The 21,773-nt window shown below is 45.1% G+C and overlaps 1 protein-coding gene across 1 annotated transcript in view; it reads right to left on the bottom strand.

Annotated features, from left to right (window-relative positions):
- The window catches only part of SLC6A19 (solute carrier family 6 member 19), a 226,533-nt gene that overhangs the window by 134,374 nt on the left and 70,386 nt on the right, over positions 1–21,773 (bottom strand). The window contains exon 3 of the mRNA XM_075586359.1: positions 20,335–20,472. Within this exon, the coding sequence (XP_075442474.1) occupies positions 20,335–20,472 (138 nt within the window). The remainder of the gene's footprint in view (positions 1–20,334; positions 20,473–21,773) is intronic.

Genomic DNA, 21,773 nt, shown 5'->3' on the forward strand with positions numbered 1-21,773 from the left:
CAATTCCTCTGGCCTGACCATATCAGGTCGGACCAGGGTCACTGCAGCTCCTGAATCCAGCAAGCCAACTGCTGGCTGGTCACCGACTGTGACCGGGGTGAGATGTTTGCTCCGACTGTCCATCTGCTGCAGGTCTGCGCTGAGATGTCCTCCACTCTTGGCTGTAGGCACTGATGAAACCGGGATAGGGGTGACATGGGACGTTTTGCTGGGAGTTGTTTCCATGACCGGTCCTGGTTCTTTGGTGGAAGACACCCTCACACGGGCTACCGGCTTCGCAGCTGGGGTGCGTTGCCCCCGATGGGGTCCATTGGAACGCAGGGGTTCCGGGCAATCTGGTCTGAGGTGACCAGTGCTGTTACAGTTGTAGCACCAGCGCTCATGCCGGAGCTCTCCCGCCTTCTGTGAACTGCTGCCCGCAGGCGGCTTTTGGGTCCACTGGGGGGTAGTAACAGACTTCTTGACCGGCGCCGGTTCCGCCACCGCTTTGGCTGGTGTCTTGGCGGTCATCTGGGACCGGCTGACCACATAGTCATCTGCCATCCTCGTCGCCTCTGTTTAGGTCTTAGGTTTTTTGTCGTACACCCAAGCCCTCACCTCCGGCGGGCACTGCTGCATGAGCTGCTCCTGAAAGATGAGGTCCAGCAGGCGTTGGTAATTCTTGGCCTCACAGCCCTCCACCCAGTGTAGCCCATATAAAGCCATGCGGGTCACATAGGTGATGTAGGTCTCCTGAGGCTGCCTCTCCTCCAGCCGGAATTTACCCCGGTAAGCTTCAGGGGTAAAAGCGTGCTGAAATAGCAATAGTTCTTTCAGGTGGTCATAATCATCAGCAAACTCCTCTGTAAGCGCCATCAATGTCTACTTAGCCAAGCCGGAGAGTAGCGGGTCCAAGCGTGCAACCCTATGCTGGGGAAGCACCTTGTACCGCCGGCACTGCGTTTCAAAGTTCCTTAAAAACATGTCGATCCGATCAGTGCCTTCCACGTACTTGGTGAGACTGTGCTTGTCCAGTTGGAGTTCATCTTTGCGGGGTTGGAACGGGGGGCAATAAGCGGGTCCGTTCACTGCCATAGAGAGAAACTTTAGCCGCTCCTCCGCTGTCCCTCGGTCTCCCCACTTGGTAATCAGCGCCAACATTTCAGGGGTGAACGGACTGGTGACCGCAGCCATCAGTGCCCCTCCTGTTGCACTTGTCCCCTCCCCGGGATTCTGCCGCTCTGGCACTGGGTTCAGTCCCTGATCTCCGGGCGGCTGTACAAGGGCAAGCTGAGCCGTATCCTGCGACTCTGCCCGCTCGGCTTCATATTCCGTGATTGCGGCAATCATGTCTTCCACCTCCTGGTCCTCATATTCCAGTCCATAATCACGGCACTTGTCTCTTAGCTGACTTTTAGTCCTCAGGTAGTAGATGTTCTCTGCTTCACTCATGGTTCTGGGTCGCAGCAGTGAGGTGGTGTGACAACTTGCGTTACTTGTTGCATTAACGTGTGTTCAATATCTTTAGACCCAGGAACTTGCAATTACCATCAAGTTCCCACTAGATCACAGTACCCCGCAGAATACTGTAATCCAGGTCCAGTTCAATCCCGCCGCTGCCACCAGTTAATATACAAGCCTGTGACGATATCTTATCACAGGTTGAAATTTTCACAAATAACTGGGTTTGAACTGAACAAGGCTTAGATATAATAAAGTATATTTATTCCTTTGGATAGGTGAACACACGAAATAATACAGTAACAGACAAGAAGTACACTTACTTTGGGGATGGGGGATGAGAAGTATGTAGCATAGCAATTCTCTCGCAATCAGGTAACAGTTCAGATGATATCAGAAGACAAAGGATAAAGGGTGGACAACCGTTTATAAACCTTTTGTACCCTATCCTTAACATTAAGTACAGGTGATTGGTCTTCAATTAACTCTAGCCACTCATTAACGTGGGAACACATTTTGATACATGCCCCCCTGCTAGCTGGTACATGCGCAGTAGAACTCTGGGGTCTCATTTCTGTAGCCCCTCATCTGCATCAGGAATGCCAGCTAGTCTACCAGATTGGATTCCTGGCAGGATATTCTTTGTTGTAAGGTGTTAAATGGGACACTTAAAGACTGCTCTGGTTTGAGTGATCTCCGCCATCATGCAAACAGTGGAGGTGACAAAATCCTTTGAACAATACTTAAGTCCTAGACATTGGGTCGCCTCTCTGGCCATATGCTACCCTGGTATGCAAAGGAATTTCCTCTGGCAAACCACCGCCGTTGGCGGTTATGGGAATCCGCCGCCATAGACTTTCAACGGGGCGACGCCGCCGTTGAAGTCAATGGGGGTTTTCCGCCATAGCCAGACAATGGAGATTGGCCGCCATTGGAGTCTATGGGAAATGTCCCGAACTTTCAAGGGGGTCCATACTCCGTCGGGTTGGTCCAAGAGGGTCAAGGATGGTTCTGCAACGATGCCGGAGCAGTGACTACAGATACCCTGAGCCTCTGGACCCTCTGGAACCGGAGCTATGGATTTCCAAATTTCAGCTTTTGACATTTAGCCGTTATCTTGAGCTGTTTCTGCCGCCGCCATTGGAACCTATGGCGCGACGTGCTCTTCTCGGTTCGACCCTTATCGGGGGTTCAGGATACGGGAACCCGGTTGTGGTTGAGTGGGGGGAGGTCTAGGAACTAGGGGCAAAAAGAATTTTATTTCTATGTGCTCTAGAACTGTTTATTCCCACGCCACTTGTCGTTGAACTTGACTGTTAAGTGATCAAAGCTCTCTTATTGAAAATGTATCCGCTTTGCAGTTTAGCGGTTTGGACGGCAGCCAACTCGTTCCTGCCGCTCCTCTCGGACGCCATCTGCTGGTCTTCACAGGAAACAGGACCCAAACAGCAAGATTCGCCATTGAAACACATGGAGCCCCAATGGCGGCCTATGGGAGCCTGCAAAATGGTGCCTGAAAAGGCGGGAAAATTACACAAAGGGCTATAATCACTAAACAACTATTAACCCTTGTGCTCCCGGATGGATCCTAGTGTGTGTGTGATGCAGACACTGATTAAACCAGATATTACAATAAAGCATGGGAACAGGGGAATACACATTTTCATGTCATAACAAGGGTTACATCACATTTCTGGACCTCAGCCCAGTTAACCCCTTGTCTCCCTGGTGAGGTCAGGGGATGGCCAAATGGGGTGTTACCCCTTTAATCCTGGGCCACCCCCTTTCTCCCTCTACACCTCCCCTTCTTAATGGGTAACCTGTGGCCCACTGGCCCTAACGGGGAGTGGGGCACTGCTGGCACCATTAATGAATTCAGTCTCAGAGGGATAGTCCTGGCGTGAAAGTCCATCAGCATTGCTGTTTTAACTGCCCTTTTTGTGTTGAATGGTAAATTCATATTCTTGCAAAGCCAAGCTCCATCTCAGCAACTTGGCATTCTCCCCTGATACCCTCTGTAGCCAACTCAGGGGATTGTGGTCTGTGATGACCGTGAAAGCCCTCCCATATACATAGGGCTGGAGCTTTTTGAGTGCCCACACAATGGCCAAGCACTCCTTCTCAATGGTGGCATATGCCACCTCCCTGGGGAGCAGTTTGCGACTGAAATACACCACAGGGTGCTCTTTGCCATCGTCCCCCACCTGGCTCAACACAGCCCCAACACCAAAGTCTGAGGCATCACTCTGAATAAGAAAATGCTTGGTATAGTCTGGGGCTGCCAGTATGGGGGCTCCAGCAAGTGCAGTTTTCAGGGCCTGGAAAGCAGTTTCACAGGCAGGAGTCCAGGTAATAAGCACAGGCAGTTGCTTTTTAGTCAGATAAGTCAGGGGTTTGGCCACGGCGCTGTACTGTGGGACAAACTTCCTATAGTACCCTACGGTTCCCAAAAATGCCATGACCTGTTTCTTGGTTTTTGGAACAGGCCACTCAACTATGGCTTCTACCTTGGCTGGCTCTGGTTTGAGATGCCCTCCACCCGCCCTGTGCCCTAAGTACAGGACTTCTGCCATCCCTACCATACACTTAGTGGGTTTTAAGGTAAGCCCAGCCTTGATTCTATCCAGTACCGCAGTTACATGTCCTATGTGGGATTCCCAGGAACTACTAAAAACAGCAATGTCATCTAAGTAAGCCCTGGCATAGCTCTGCATCCCTTCCAGTAACCTATTGACCAGGCGTTGAAAGGTAGCCGGGGCATTCTTAATCCCAAATGGCATCACCAAAAACTCATAGAGGCCACTTGGAGTGATGAATGCTGACTTCTCCCTAGCCTCCAGGGTCAGTGGGATTTGCCAATAGCCTTTGCTCAAATCCATGGTGGTCAGATACTTTGCCCCCGCGAGTTCATCTAGTAACTCATCCATGCGGGGCATGGGGTAAGCATCTGACACCGTCCCAGCGTTGAGCAACCGGTAGTCCACACAAAACCGGGTGGTCTTGTCCTTCTTAGGAACTAGGACTACTGGACTTGCCCAAGGGCTCTGGGATGGAGTAATTACCCCTAGGGTCAGCATCTCCTCTATCTCTCTCTCCATACTTGTCTTGACCTCTGCTGACACTCTATAAGTGTGCTTATGCAGAGGCTGCAGGTCCCCTGTGTGCACTGGGTGTTTTGTGAGATGTGTGGTCCCTGGCATGTCAGTGAAGAGGGCGCTAAACTGAGCTAGCATGTCCCTGGCTTCTCCCTTCTGCCTAGCACTCAACTGTGCCCCTATCTCCACCTGCTCTACAGTGTTTCCCTGCCTAGCCTCCCCTAGGAGATCAGGCAGAGCATTGCTCGCCGGATCATCCAGCAGTGGGCTACAAATGGCCAGCACTGCTCCCATACTCGGTGCTCTGTATTCCTTCAACATGTTAATGTGGTATGTTTTGTGCCTCTCAAGCGCTACCTGTACAACATAGTTGCACTCATTCAGCTTTCAGATAACCGAGTACGGTCCCGACCAGGCAGCCATCAGCTTGTTCTCCCGAGTGGGTTTGAGAACAAGCACCTGCTGTCCTGGGATGAATTCTCTGCTACGGGCATGCTGGTCATACCATTGCTTTTGCTTGGTCTGAGCAGCCCTGAGGTGGTCCTGGGCCACCCCCATGAGCATCTCTAACCAGTCTCTGAGATCTACTACATACTGGATCACTGAAGCATCAGTAGCAGTAGTCTCCCCTTCCCATCCCTCACGGAATAGGTCCAGTGGTCCACGTACCCTGCGGCCATATAGTAGCTCGAAGGGGGAGAAGCCTGTAGATTCTTGCGGTACCTCTCGGTATGCAAACAGCAAGTGCTGCAGGTGAATCTCCCAGTCTTTCCCCTCCGCCTCTATAAAGGTCCGAAGCATCTGCTTCAGGGTACCGTTAAACCGCTCACATAATCCGTTTGTCTGGGGATGGTAAGAGGTAGTGCGCCGGTGCTGTACACCGCAGGCATCCCAGAGACAATGTAACAGTTCACTCATGAACTGCGACCCCTGATCGGTTAGGATCTCACTAGGGAAACCTACCCTAGAGAAAATGTTCAGCAAAGCTGCTGCCACTGTCTTGGCACTTATGGTGCCAAGCGTTACCGCCTCAGGGTACCGGGTGGCAAAGTCCACCACCGTGAGGATGTAGCGCTTCCCTGACCTGCTAGGAATCATGAGGGGTCCTATAAGGTCCATCGCTACCTTCTGGAAGGGTTCCCCTATTATCGGTAGGGGTCTCAAGGGTGCCTTCACATGGTCGCCCACCTTACCTACTCGCTGGCAGGCATCACAAGAGCGGCAGAAATTGCTCGCATCTTGCGAACCCCCCGGCCAGTAGTAACGCTGTAATAACCGGGCTCGTGTCCTGGTGACCCCCTGATGTCCCGTTAACGGAATAGAGTCAGCTACCCGTAACAATTGCTGTCGGTATCCCTGGGGCACTACTAGCTGTCGCTTACCGGTCAATCCCTCCTCTATCCCCGGGTTCCCTTCTTATCTGTATAGGAGTCCCTTATGCCATAGGCAGCGCTCAGTGCCCTCCCCTGCCTGAGATTCGGATGCCCGAAGTCTCACGCCGGCCAGGGTAGGGTCTGCCTTCACTGCCTCCCTAAACTGGGCTCCTAAGTCTGGCCATCCCCCAGTCATGTCATTGTCAGGGGAAGGGGACAGGGTGAGAGGGAACAGTAAGTCAGCCTGTGGTTGCAACTGATCCTGGCTTACCTCCCCGGGCTCCTCTGTGCCCTCCGCTAATGTTGGTCCCAAAGGCTGGGGGACTGGAGCGGCCGCCGCCGGCATTGCCGCTGTTTGGCTCCGGGTAACCGCCGCCACTGCAGCGGGCTGGGGCACAAGGTCGTAGGTGCAGGTCATCGGTCCCAGGTCATTGCCCAAAAAAATTTCAGCATCCAAACCGGGTAAAACCCCCACCTCCCGCACACCCTGGCCCACCCCATAATCCAAAAAGATGCGGGCCACCTGCAAGAAACGTGGCTCTCCGTCGGCCACAGTGATCTGCATCCCAGGGCCTGGGAGCAATTCCTCTGGCCTGACCATATCAGGTCGGACCAGGGTCACTGCAGCTCCTGAATCCAGCAAGCCAACTGCTGGCTGGTCACCGACTGTGACCGGGGTGAGATGTTTGCTCCGACTGTCCATCTGCTGCAGGTCTGCGCTGAGATGTCCTCCACTCTTGGCTGTAGGCACTGATGAAACCGGGATAGGGGTGACATGGGACGTTTTGCTGGGAGTTGTTTCCATGACCGGTCCTGGTTCTTTGGTGGAAGACACCCTCACACGGGCTACCGGCTTCGCAGCTGGGGTGCGTTGCCCCCGATGGGGTCCATTGGAACGCAGGGGTTCCGGGCAATCTGGTCTGAGGTGACCAGTGCTGTTACAGTTGTAGCACCAGCGCTCATGCCGGAGCTCTCCCGCCTTCTGTGAACTGCTGCCCGCAGGCGGCTTTTGGGTCCACTGGGGGGTAGTAACAGACTTCTTGACCGGCGCCGGTTCCGCCACCGCTTTGGCTGGTGTCTTGGCGGTCATCTGGGACCGGCTGACCACATAGTCATCTGCCATCCTCGTCGCCTCTGTTTAGGTCTTAGGTTTTTTGTCGTACACCCAAGCCCTCACCTCCGGCGGGCACTGCTGCATGAGCTGCTCCTGAAAGATGAGGTCCAGCAGGCGTTGGTAATTCTTGGCCTCACAGCCCTCCACCCAGTGTAGCCCATATAAAGCCATGCGGGTCACATAGGTGATGTAGGTCTCCTGAGGCTGCCTCTCCTCCAGCCGGAATTTACCCCGGTAAGCTTCAGGGGTAAAAGCGTGCTGAAATAGCAATAGTTCTTTCAGGTGGTCATAATCATCAGCAAACTCCTCTGTAAGCGCCATCAATGTCTACTTAGCCAAGCCGGAGAGTAGCGGGTCCAAGCGTGCAACCCTATGCTGGGGAAGCACCTTGTACCGCCGGCACTGCGTTTCAAAGTTCCTTAAAAACATGTCGATCCGATCAGTGCCTTCCACGTACTTGGTGAGACTGTGCTTGTCCAGTTGGAGTTCATCTTTGCGGGGTTGGAACGGGGGGCAATAAGCGGGTCCGTTCACTGCCATAGAGAGAAACTTTAGCCGCTCCTCCGCTGTCCCTCGGTCTCCCCACTTGGTAATCAGCGCCAACATTTCAGGGGTGAACGGACTGGTGACCGCAGCCATCAGTGCCCCTCCTGTTGCACTTGTCCCCTCCCCGGGATTCTGCCGCTCTGGCACTGGGTTCAGTCCCTGATCTCCGGGCGGCTGTACAAGGGCAAGCTGAGCCGTATCCTGCGACTCTGCCCGCTCGGCTTCATATTCCGTGATTGCGGCAATCATGTCTTCCACCTCCTGGTCCTCATATTCCAGTCCATAATCACGGCACTTGTCTCTTAGCTGACTTTTAGTCCTCAGGTAGTAGATGTTCTCTGCTTCACTCATGGTTCTGGGTCGCAGCAGTGAGGTGGTGTGACAACTTGCGTTACTTGTTGCATTAACGTGTGTTCAATATCTTTAGACCCAGGAACTTGCAATTACCATCAAGTTCCCACTAGATCACAGTACCCCGCAGAATACTGTAATCCAGGTCCAGTTCAATCCCGCCGCTGCCACCAGTTAATATACAAGCCTGTGACGATATCTTATCACAGGTTGAAATTTTCACAAATAACTGGGTTTGAACTGAACAAGGCTTAGATATAATAAAGTATATTTATTCCTTTGGATAGGTGAACACACGAAATAATACAGTAACAGACAAGAAGTACACTTACTTTGGGGATGGGGGATGAGAAGTATGTAGCATAGCAATTCTCTCGCAATCAGGTAACAGTTCAGATGATATCAGAAGACAAAGGATAAAGGGTGGACAACCGTTTATAAACCTTTTGTACCCTATCCTTAACATTAAGTACAGGTGATTGGTCTTCAATTAACTCTAGCCACTCATTAACGTGGGAACACATTTTGATACATGCCCCCCTGCTAGCTGGTACATGCGCAGTAGAACTCTGGGGTCTCATTTCTGTAGCCCCTCATCTGCATCAGGAATGCCAGCTAGTCTACCAGATTGGATTCCTGGCAGGATATTCTTTGTTGTAAGGTGTTAAATGGGACACTTAAAGACTGCTCTAGTTTGAGTGATCTCTGCCCTCATGCAAACAGTGGAGGTGACAAAATCCTTTGAACAATACTTAAGTCCTAGACATTGGGTCGCCTCTCTGGCCATATGCTACCGTGGTATGCAAAGGAATTTCCTCTGGGTTTTACCCATACCTTGGAACACAGTATGAAAGATAAAACACAAACATATTAAAATATCCGGTTCTGTTGGGTCCAGCAGGTCCAAACTTCCCAGTTCTCAATGCCGGAACTGGGACACCGTATGGTCCAATTTGAGACTTGCTACGACCTTCGAAACCGGAGTTACACAAATACACCTTAAACCGTTTCCTATTTTAATACAAAAAACTCAGCTGTAAATTAAATCACGGTTTTTCACTAAATCCCCATTGAAAACAACGGGCTCTGCCACCATAGACTTTCAATGGCAAACCACCGCCGTTGGCGGCTATGGGAATCCGCCGCCATAGACTTTCAACGGGGCGACGCCGCCGTTGAAGGCAATGGGAGTTTTCCACCATAGCCGGACAATGGAGATTGGCCGCCATTGGAGTCTATGGGAAATGTCCCGAACTTTCAAGGGGGTCCATACTCCGTCGGGTTGGTCCAAGAGGGTCAAGGATGGTTCTGCAACGATGCCGGAGCAGTGACTACAGATACCCCAAACCCTGAGCCTCTGGACCCTCTGGAACTGGAGCTATGGATTTCCAAATTTCAGCTTTTAACACTTAGCCGTTTTCTTGAGCTGTTTCTGCCGCCGCCATTGGAACCTATGGCGCGACCCGCTCTTCTCGGTTCGACCCTTATCGGGGGTCCAGGATACGGGAACACGGTTGTGGTTGAGTGGGGGTAGGTCTAGGAACTAGGGGCAATTTTTTTTTATTTCTATGTGCTCTAGAACTGTTTATTCCCACGCCACTTGTCGTTGAACTTGACTGTTAAGTGATCAAAGCTCTCTTATTGAAAATGTATCCGCTTTGCAGTTTAGCGGTTTGGATGGCAGCCAACTCGTTCCTGGAAAGCTCTTTCGAGGATTCTCCATTGAAGTCAATGGGCCCATTGACTTACAATGGGAAACCGCCGCTCCTCCTCTCGGACGCCATCTGCTGGTCTTCACAGGAAACAGGACCCAAACAGCAAGATTCGCCATTGAAACACATGGAGCCCCAATGGCGGCCTATGGGAGCCTGCAAAATGGTGCCTGAAAAGGCGGGAAAATTACACAAAGGGCTATAATCACTAAACAACTATTAACCCTTGTGCTCCCGGATGGATCCTAGTGTGTGTGTGATGCAGACACTGATTAAACCAGATATTGCAATAAAGCATGGGAACAGGGGAATACACATTTTCATGTCATAACAAGGGTTACATCACATTTCTGGACCTCAGCCCAGTTAACCCCTTGTCTCCCTGGTGAGGTCAGGGGATGGGCAAATGGGGTGTAACCCCTTTAATCCTGGCCACCCCCTTTCTCCCTCTACAGAGAGTTTGGAAAAGATAGGAGTCTAGGTAGAATATTCATTTTAATAGTGGCTATCCTCCCAAACCAGGATATTATATATGAATTCCAAGTGGCCAAATGTTTTGCTATTTGGTCAAAGATGGGTTTAAAGTTTGTGCTATATAAAGTTGAGTAATCTTTTGTTATTTGGACCCCTAAATATTTAATATGGTTCGAATTCCATTTGAAATCGAAATGGAGTTGGAGTAGTTTTACCATTTCTTTAGGGAGATTTAAACTAAGGGCTATAGATTTGGAATGATTACTTTTATAACCTGAAAGAGAACTGTTTTCAGATAAAACCTGGAAAAGATTGGGGAGTGAAATAAGAGGTTTTGAAGAGCGTCAGTAGTTTATCATCCGCAAGAAGAGCTATTTTGAATTCCGTCTTTCCAACAGAAATACCCGTAATATTCGGATCCATTCTTATCCCGTAGGCTAATGATTCTATGGCCAAAGCAAACAGCAAGGGGACAGCGGACACCCATGTCTAGTTCCATTTAATGTTGGGAAAGGATCAGACAGAGAATTATTTGTTTTCACTATTGCCGTTGGGGCAGAGTGTTTTAGAGTGTGTTTATGCTATTTAATATTTTTGGAGTGATTCCCATCTGTAAAAGCGTGGCCGTCATAAACTGCCAATCTAATCTTTCGAATGCTTGTTCTGCGTCCAATGAGAGTAATAGCGATGGACATGTTGTTTGTTTTGCCACATGTGTCAAATTCACCATCGTCCTTGTATTATCAAGGGCTTGTCTGCCCAGTACAAACCCCACTTGATCCGGATGGACCAATCTAGGGAGAATTCTATTTAATCTAGTGGCCAAATTTTTTGCATATCATTTTAGGTCCATATTTAACAGAGAAATAGGTCTATAACTAGAGCACATCATGGAGTCTTTTCATTCTTTTGGAAATACCACTATGGTTGCTCGTAGCATATCTCTAGGAGGGGAAAGGCCAAAAAGCACCTCATTAAATATCTTAGTTAGGAATGGGAGAAGCATTGTGGAAAATTTCTTATAGTAAAGATTAGAAAATCCATCTGGACCAGGGGCCCTTTTATTTTTAGCTGGGTTTCTGTAACGATGCGCGGAACACGCCCCCTGCGGCGTATTCCTTCCTTACCTGTTTACTTCTGATCGCCGCCCAATAGCTGCGAGTCAAGATCCTGTGTCTTTAAGGATGCTGAAGCAAGCAACGCCATCTTGCTTTCTGGCAAACCCTGCCCTCTTCCTCCTGACAGGAAGTAAGCCTCTCTTTGACTTTCTCTCTGTTATTAGTCATTTGCTGCCTGCCCTGGTGCCTGCTAGTACTCATCACATACTGTTCCTCCCTGGACCTCCTTGGGACCTTTACTTATCTCCTGTGGATTCCGGAAGACTGGGACAGTCACTCATACTACTGAGGTTAGTTTACCGTCAGGTAGTGTAGGTACCTGCTTAGTAGGGTTCACCTTGTCGTGGTAGCAGGCTTATAATTCATTGGCCAATGGATTAGACTAAGAACCCTTATGTTATGTTTAGTTTCACTGCACCTTGTTGTTTCTGGCACTAAGCCTTTAAGGGGGCTGGACATCCTCCAAGAAGCAATCCTTCTCTGGATGTTACCTTGTGCTCTGGGCTCCATGCCCATGTTCCTGGTTTCTGTTTCCAGACTCCTGTGCTGAAGCGTTGACTTCCCACAACCCCCGCGTTGGTGCCTGAGAACACGCGCACTCCTGCTCTGCTGTCAGAGCACGCGCGCACATGCAGCTGGATCAGTCGTGTCTCTGAGCTTGGCTCCGCACCTCCGGACGCATTGCGCATTCTCCTGTGCGTGGTCACGTGACTATGTGCGCCAGTCCCCAGCTGATCGGCATCTTACTCCCTTTGTATCCCCAGCGGCCTCCCCACCTCGCTAACGGGCCCTTCCCTTTCCCTGCGCTTGTGACAGTCTCCCACTAGGCCAGGTGACAGTCTCCCTCTAGGCCAGGTAAGTTATAGAGGGGTGTATAGTATTCTTTAAATGCGTCACTTATAATTTTGGTGCTATGGGATATCAAGCCATTTTTGGTGTAAATATTATGAATTTTAGCTTTAACTTGTTTTTGTATTATCTTGCATGCCAACATTCTGTCTGCCTTGTTGCTTTTTTCATAGTATTTCTGTTGAGTCCATCTTATAGCTCTTTCCGCATTTGTCACCAACAAAAGATTTAATTGACCTCTTACTGAGATTATTTGCCTGTTATTTTTCCGGAAGGGGTTTGTTTTATGGATAGATTCTAGTTCTGATCATTTTTCTGTTAGTATTTCAATTTGCTTTGTTTTTTATTTTTTTCTGAGAAACCAGGGAAATCAGCTTACCTCTTATCACTGATTTATGAGGTTCCCAAAGGGTAAAAGAGGAAACCTCTGGAGTGTCATTTATTTTAAAATATTGAGCCAGTTCCTCTTCCATTAAAATAATCTTAATTGATCAACAAATTAGTGACAATATTTCTTCAGCAATAATTGCCCCCTCTGCTTAGTCAGATAGCTCTACACTTATAACTAAATTGGTTGGCCTCACAACCAAACATAAAACAAGGTCGTTGTCTTTAAACAAATCTATACTGATGAACCCACATAATGTACACCCTCTTTGAATTCTATGGTTTTACATATCAGGACAAAATAACAATCCTTAAGTTCCTTAGCAGGTCTTAAAATTAGGTAAATACAACCTCAAATGAACAACAACACATGACATATTACGCTGTGTCATGATTTATTTAACAAAAATAAAGCTAAAATGGAGAAGCCATGTGTGAAAAACTAAGTATACCTTATGATTCAATAGCTTGTAGAACCACCTTTAGCAGCAATAACTTGAAGTAATCATTTTCTGTATGACTTTATCACTCTCATATCATTGTGAAGGAATTTTGGCCCACTCTTCTTTACAACGTTGCTTCAGTTCATTGAGGTTTGTGGGCATTTGTTTATACACAGGTCTCTTAAGGTCCAGCCACAGCATTTCAATCGGGTTGAGGTCTGAACTTTGATGGGGCCATTGCAACACCTTGATTCTTTTCTTTTTCAGCCATTCTGTTGTAGAATTGCTGGTGTGCTTGGGATCTTTGTCCTGTTGCATGACCCAATTTCGGCCAAGCTTTAGGTGTCGGACAGATGGCTTCACATTTGACTCTAGAATATTTTGGTATACAGAGGAGTTCACGGTCGACTCAATGACTGCAAGGTTCCCAGGTCTTGTGGCTGCAAAACAAGCCCAAATCATCAGCCCTCCACCACTGTGCTTGACAGTTGGTATGAGGTGTTTGTGCTGATATGCTGTTTGGTTTTCGCCAAACGTGGCGCTGTGCATTATGGCCAAACATCTCCACTTATTCTCGTCTGTCCATAGGACATTATTCCAGAAGTCTTGTGGTTTGTTCAGATGCAACTTTGCAAACCTAAGCCGTGCTGCCATGCTCTTTTTAGAGAGAAGAAGCTTTCACCTGGCAAACCTTCCAAACAAACCATAATTGTTCAGTCTTTTTCTAATTGTACTGTCATGAACTTTAACATTTAACATGCTAACTGAGGCTTGTAGAGTCTGAGATGTAACTCTTGGGGTTTTTGCAATTTCTCTGAGCATTGCAAGGTCTGACCTTGGGGTGAATACGTTGGGACTTCCGCTCCTGGGAAGATTGGCAACTGTCTTGAATGTTTTCCACTTTTGAATAATCTTTCTCACTGTAGAATGATGGATTTTAAATTGTTTGGAAATGGCCTTATAACCCTTCCCAGATTGATGAGCAGCAACAATTGCTTCTCTAAGATCATTGCTGATGTCTTTCCTCCTTGGCATTGTGTTAACACACACCTGAATGCTACAGACCAGCAAACTGCTAAGACTTCAGCTTTTATAGAGATGGTCACACTTGCTGATGATCTATTAATCAAGGGCATTTAATTAGCAGCACCTGTCTGCTACTTAACATCTTAATTCCTGTGAAAGCAGTAAGGGTGTACTTAGTTTTGCACACATAGCTTTTCCATTTTTACTTTATTTTTGTTAAATAAATTATGACACAGCGTAATATGTCATATGTTGTTGTTCATTTGAGGTTGTATTTACCTAATTTTAAGACCTGCTAAGGAACAGATGATTGTTATTATGTCCTGATATGTAAAACCATATAATTCAAAGAGGGTGTATTTTCTTTTTCACACAACTGTAAATGACACTCCAGGGAAGTGTTCGACCTAATACACAGGATCCTAGAGATCACTGTCCCACATGACCCAGTATATACATTGCTAGGAAAACCAATGGCCAACCACAACAAAATTTTAAACGTTACTAAATGTACAATTGCCAAGAACTGGAAACAACCTGCCCCCCATCTCTAAACCAAATAAATAACAAAATGTGGCATATAGTGTATATGGAAAAACTCTCAGCTTACCTGAACGGTTCCACCTCACAATTTTCAGAGATTTGGGCTCCTTGGTTCCGTCATGCAGGTACTGTATATCCCCATATTTAGATTAGAATATTTGGAACAGAGTGATTTATGTTGTATTTAAACAGCTGCTCACTTTGTTATATTGTTGCAAATGCTATCCCTTCCCCCCCTTCCCCTGATTCCCTCCCTATTGAGATGTCACCAATTTATATGTATCATTGTATTATTGTGTCCCCGTCCCCCCCAACCTTTTTCTGTTGTATACCCCTTTTTTATTTTTGGAAAATGATTAATAAAATATTTAAGTAATAAAAAACAAACTTGCACTCACCCCTGCCAGGATGCCATTATGAAGGCCCTCCTCTTCTTCATCACCTTCCATGTCCTCCGTTGCCACAAACAATGCAGTACAATCAAAAATACAATCTAATGTCCCCTAACCCCTTAATCACCTTAGCGGTCATTAAGTGCTATAGTATTTAAGGGGTTATCCGACTATCTCCCACTAGACACCCAGGAGGCCTAACAACCCTCCCCAGGCAACTAACCCCACCCTTCACCCATTCATCGGTACAGTGGGTACATCATGCTCATATAATATGGGCATGATTTACCACTATAGCAAGAAATGGTGAAGGAATAAAAAAAACAGGCCCAAATAAAACATTGCATTGCAAAATGAAAATATTACTTATGACCAGTGGTTGACAAATCACCAAAAAATCTACTCGCCACACAAAAAAATCTACTCGCCACCTAGTACCAAACGTGTGCTGCTTGGGCCAATATTTACTCGCCCGCGGGTTAAATCCACTCGCCCGGGGCGAGCAAATGTATAGGTTTGTCGAACACTGCTTATGACAATCAAACAATTGAATGGCACAGTGGGTACATCATGCCCATATAATATGGGCATGATTTAACACTATGCCAGTTAATGCAAACCTTAAAAAAACAATCACAAACAAGATCAAATACATTCAAAACAATCTTAAACTAAAAACAAATAAAGAAGTAAACTGAACAAAATTACTACCAATCAATTAATCAAATCCAAACTAAAGACCAGAATAAAAAATTAAAACACCTAAACAAAACCATCAATAAATAACATAAATATCTAAATAAACTGCATCATTCCAAATCAAGTCAAAAATAATCCAAAATTAAAAAGCAAATACCAATCACAAGCAAGAAATAAACAATTTAAAAAACAGCAACAATTCCAGAACACTACATCAATATGCAATATAAATAGCATACAAATGTAAAACCAAAGAAACAATATACATTTAAAATACATACAAGCAAGCATTTTCCAAAACAACCATTGCTTCTTACTGTATGTATGCATAGCCCTAAAGTTCCATACATAAATACATTTGGAATAAAAGTGTGAAAAAAAATGCTATCACAAAAAAATTAAATAAATACCTGTAAAAGAAAAATAACATACATTCTATTTTTTACCTTACCTTTAGATGTCTTCACCCTCCGATTCCCGTGGTTACCGCGAGCGCTCGAACCAATCCACGATCCCAAACAGCAACGAGCACAGATAAAAAAATCCAAAGTCCTTTTCTTCTTTCTTTTTCTTCATCTTTAAATTGTTATCCAATTTTGGCTCTTTCAGGATCTTCTATCTTCTTCTTCATCTTCATCTTCATCTTCATCTTCTTTACCTTCATCAGCAGTAAAGCCCTTTTAATCTTATTGGAGGAAGACCTCCTCCCTCCTCGGCTTCTTGCCGCCAAATGAGGCCACACAGGTTTTTAGAGGCCTGTGATGTCACATTTGAGTGCAAATGGTTCACACGCCTCTGATTGGCTGTGAAAACCATGTAACATCAACAAAAGCAACACGGCTGCCGTCACATGGTAATTCAGCCAATCAGATTGAGGGAACTATATGGTTGTTGTAGACCATGTGACTTCATGAGAACGTCAAATCCTTTCCCCAAAAACTCTGTCACATTGTCTACTACAACCAATCAGATTTGGGATATAGTTCCCACAATCTGATTGGCTTAAGTACTATGTGACGGCAGCCATGTTGCTTTTGGTGACGTCATGTTACAGGGAAAGGAAGCACAGCCATTCGTCACCAAAAAATAAATAAAACACATGGTTTTCACAGCCAATCAGAGGCGTGTGAACCATTTGCACTCAAATGTGACATCACAGGCCTATAAAAGCCTGTGCAGCCTCATTTGATGGCAAGAAGCCGAGGAGGGAGGACCACCTCCTCAAATAGGTTTATAAAGAGGAGGAGGAGCCAAAATTGGATTACAATTTACAGATGAAGAAAATGAAAGAAGTAAAGGACTTCGGATTTTTTTGACCTGTGGTCCCTTGCTCTTTGGTATCGTGGATTGTTTCGAGAACTTGCGTTGACCATGGGAATCGGAGGGTGAAGATATCTAAAGATAAGGAAACAATTGCATGTATGTTATTTTTCATTTACAGGTTTTTTTTATTGTATTTTTTGGTGATTGCATTTTTTTTTGTACACATTCATTCCAAATGTATTTGTGTATGGCCCTTTAGGGCTATACATTCATACAGTAAGAAGCAATGGTTGGTTTGGCAACTGCTTGCATGTATTTTAAATGTATATTGGTTCTTTGTTTTAAAATTTGTATGCTACAGTATGTATATTGCAAATTGATGTAGTGTTCAGGAATTTTTGCTGATGTTTTAAATTGTTTATTTCTGGCTTTTGATTGGTGTTTGCTTTTTAATGTTGAATTATTTTTTTACTTGATTTGAAATGATGCAGTTTATTTAGATATTTATTTTATTTATTCATGATTTTGTTTGGGTGTTTTAATTGTTTGTTCTGGTCTTTACTTTGGATTTGATTAATTGAGTGGTGGTAATTTTGTTTGTTTTACTTCTTTATTTGTTTTTATTTTGAGATTCTTTTGAATGTATTGGATCTTGTTTGTGATTGTTTATTTTTAGGTTGACTATATTATATGGCCATGATGTACCCACTGTGCCATTCAATTGTGCCATTCAATTGTTTGATTGGTATTAGTAATGTTTTGCAATGTAATGTTGTTTTATTTGGGCCTTTTTTTTATTCCTTCACCATTTCTTGCTATAGTAGAAAATCATGCTCATATTATTTGAGCATGATGTATCCACTGTACTAATGTATGGGTGAAGGGTGGGGGTAGTTGCCTGGGGAGGGTGGTTAGGCCTCCTGGTTATGTAGTGGGAGAGGGTGGGTTAACCCCTTAATTATTATAGCGGTTAATAACCGCTAAAGTTATTAAGGGATTAGGAGAAATTAGATTGTATTTTTGATTGTACTGCATTGTTTGTGACAACGGAGGACATGGAAGGTGATGAGGACGAGGACAGCCTTCATAATGGCATCCTGGCAGGGGTGAGAGCAAGATTTATTTATTTTATTTCTGCAGCATAATGTTTTATTTGTAATGGACAAATGGACTACTATCCATATCTGGATAATAGTAATAGTAATTTAAAGACCATTAATGTACTGTATGTGTCAGGGGCACTATAATCCATATCTGGATAATAGTAATTTTGTCTATTACTCTACTGTATGTGTTAGGGGGTGTATTTATTTCCCTTTTTTTTTTTTTTTTAAAGAACAGAATTGGTACCGCTGGCCAGCGGGGACCCCCAGACACCTGCAGGGACACCCAAGGACCCCCGCCGGCCTATAGTAACATTCCTATGCTTTAAAAAATACAAAATAAATGTATTTTTACTTAGCTAGCCGCTAAAGTAATGAAGCTGCTTTAATGTATATTTTTTTAATAGTGTGTGGGTGCAGGGGGTCTCCTGAGCTGAACCGCTTTGATTTCTGGCTCAGTGACCCCCTGCTTCCTGAGTTACAGGACCCGGTATGGGGCATCAGATGCCAGTGTTGCCGTAATTTTTAAAGCATCCGCGTCACATTTAAATAATGGAGGAGATACTGGCACCCCAAATCTGGGCCTGTAACTAACGAAGCAGGGGTCCCCGAGACTGAAAGCAATGTGGTTCATCTCGGGAGACCCCCTGCTCCCGCACACTATTCATACAAATTATAATATAATGCAGCTTCATTACCATAGCGGCTAGCCGCTACTGTAAGGATTTTTTTTTATTGATACAGCGGCCGTTATTCTAAAACTTTGCCCAATGTAACGCTCGAATACCCCTGTCATGGCGCGCAATGTTTTCCAACTGTACCGCCTTAAGACGCGATTGCGGCTAGTGCAAAAATGACATTTTAGAGTTCCGTTTTTTAAAACACCTTAAATTGATACAGTAGCACAGTAGTGTACACATTGCAATTCATTAATTTCATTGCACCCAAAGAAACAGAATCCATGAAATTCAACAAAGCAATCGCAATAAGCGCGGGTGCCTGGGGCGATTGGCCGCATTCATGCTGCGTGGAGTACAGCAGAGCAAACAAAATCGGCGCAGTGAAGTTTTACAATAATGGCCGCTGCAGCTGTATGTGTGTTTTTAATACTAGTGTACATGATCAGGGGGTCTCCTGAGCTGAACCTCATTGGTTTCAGCCTTGGGACTAGTTACTTAATGAGATACAGGCCCCATTATGGGGTGCTGGTATCCCCCTGCAGCATTTAAATCCCCCGGTCACGTGACGCGGGAGCTTTACAAGCACAGGGGATACCGGCACCCCGTAACGGGGCCTGTATCTCATGAAGTAGGAGGTCCCTGAGGCTGAAACCAATGCGGTTCAGCTCAGGAGGCCCCCTGCTCATGTACACTATAATAAAAATCAATATTCTTAATGCACTATCGCCTGTGCATGGAGATGCAGCATCTCCATGCAGCTCTTACAGGCTGCTTTTTTTTCAATCAGCTATTGCGCTTTAGATTTGTAAGCATGATAGCTGGGGGGAAAAAAACAGCTCGCACGATCGGGCATGTTTTTGCAAGCACCTAACCAAATCCGCTTCACTTCTTAGTGATTCCCACGTCTGGCTTCATTTTTTTATTGTGGGATTACAAATTTCCCAAAATGGGGCGCAAAAGCTCACTGTTAGTGAATCACCCCCTTAGATTCCAGCATGGTGGAGGACTATTTTATAGATAAAAGGAGGCTAATGTATTCTGTATTGAAAAAGGAACTATGTGAAATCCTCTTGTGCTCTAATCATTCTGTCCACCTTCCATTGTCTACTCTTAAACAATATTTAACCCAGCTGGCAGGATTGCTAGGGACTATTGCAGAAGACTGTTACCATTTATTGTGATGAAGTTGTTTTTTATTCGGATGATCCAGACACTCTTTAATGAAGATGTAACAAAATTACAATTTAAATAAGATATCAATTCCAGCAGGGATGAGCTTATCATTTTAAGTTCTGATGATTATAATGACCTGAACATGGATAATCAGGAAGATCATCACAATGATATTACAGGTATATCTAAAAGGAGTAGGCTCTCCTTGTTGCTTTATGGCACCAGCTGTCTTTTTAATTGTTTTACGCTTTTCAATTATATTTTAATTTCCTATTTAATTTTTGTATGATTTTATACTTATTTAAAACATTTTTCATACATTATGATTTCATTTTAGCCTCTCCGCTTATTTACTTTTTTTAAAAATAAATCTAAAACCTATGAAGTTCCAAAAAATCAAAACCAAAGCACAAAAGGTTTTCGGAATCAAACCCGAAAGACGAATTAAAGTACCCACTCTTAATTTTATTAACACATCATTCTCATTAGTTCAGCTTCACCTATTTTTTTACATATTTTTCAATTGAAAATCTATTTTTAATTAATACTTTACCAGTCCTGTTGACATTTAGTGGACAGTTACTCCATGGCAAAGGTTCTTGGAAGGAGTTGAAGAAATACCACATGACCCAGGCTATAATGGTGTTGTAATATAAACCCACCAGAAATGACACGCACATTGATGCAATACCTAAAAATGATAAAGAAACAGGTATTAATGGAAAGCAATTATATTGTATGTTGTAAATCCTTCCATACTGTGTTGTTCACATGTTTTATAGTATGTAGATTAGTGTGTTGTTTGTCCCCCTTCCCAGTCCTCCTGAGTATACCCTTCTCTAGAGAAGTAGTTTGCCTTCCGATAATACCCTGTTTAGCATGCTCTGCTTAATCATATTTATTGTCTCTTTGCATTAAACTGCTTTCTGTTCGACCTTAATTGGTGTCATAGCTGCTTATGAGTACTGTGGGTATTTAGTAGTCTATACAATGGAGACTACTTTAATATATGCACTTCCTGATTGTGCTGAAGGGCTTAGTGTCCGAGATGTAGTCGCCCCCCTTGACTTTGGACTGTGTTTTCCTTTTGTTGTGATTTTGCACTGTGTAACACTTTTTTACAAATCAGAAAAAAGAAAAACACAGTCCAAAGTCAAGGGGGGTGACTACGTCTCGGACACTTAGCCCTTCTTGGCCCGGTCCCCAAAAAAGCATGTTACTTCCCTTCAGGAGTCAAAAAGAGTTCCATAGCTAAAATACAACATATGGTTACTTAATATATAGGAAGGTGATGCAGGAAGGATCCAGAGACCATCTCATCAGCTGTAATCTGCTCTGCATCGCATCACCATACTATCCAGCATGTAAGAGGAATGTGTCTCTTACATGCTGAATAGTATGGTTAGTATGGTGGTGGGCCAAAGTAGGTGACCATGGCACTTCTTCAAAGATATGATTTAGTCCATCAAACATTGCATCTATTCAGGCCATGCTCCACGTGCAAAACTTACCTCCTCCTTGTACACCTACATTCACCCTTTGCTAATTTCCTCCTGTAACTGAAGCTCCTCATCGTCCCACCCTAAACCTGCCCCTTTAATCCTATTCCCTCATCTCTGCTCCCTCGCTGGCACACTAAGCCCCACCTAACTCACCTTTTAAACCTCTTTCATCTCTGGCACATTCCCATCTTTCTTCAAACATCATGCCTATTCTAAACAAAAGACAGGGGTGCCCAATGCTACATCAAATTGACAAAACATATATGGTAATAAGTATAAAGTTTAAATACTTCAATAAGAATAGTAAATACTTGTTTTTTTAGTTAAACCCTTTGGCCAAAGCGTCGTAAGCCTGCATACCAAACGTCAAGGTAAACAAAAAATGCAGGTCCTAACACTGTGAACCCTTCCTTTTACCTCTGTATGAGGGGAAGCAACTGCAGTAAGTCTTGTCCATTCAGCAAATAGCCAGAACCTCCCAAGTTAAAAA

Source organism: Ascaphus truei, chromosome 2 (genome assembly GCF_040206685.1).
Source record: "Ascaphus truei isolate aAscTru1 chromosome 2, aAscTru1.hap1, whole genome shotgun sequence".
Taxonomy (NCBI): domain Eukaryota; kingdom Metazoa; phylum Chordata; class Amphibia; order Anura; family Ascaphidae; genus Ascaphus; species Ascaphus truei.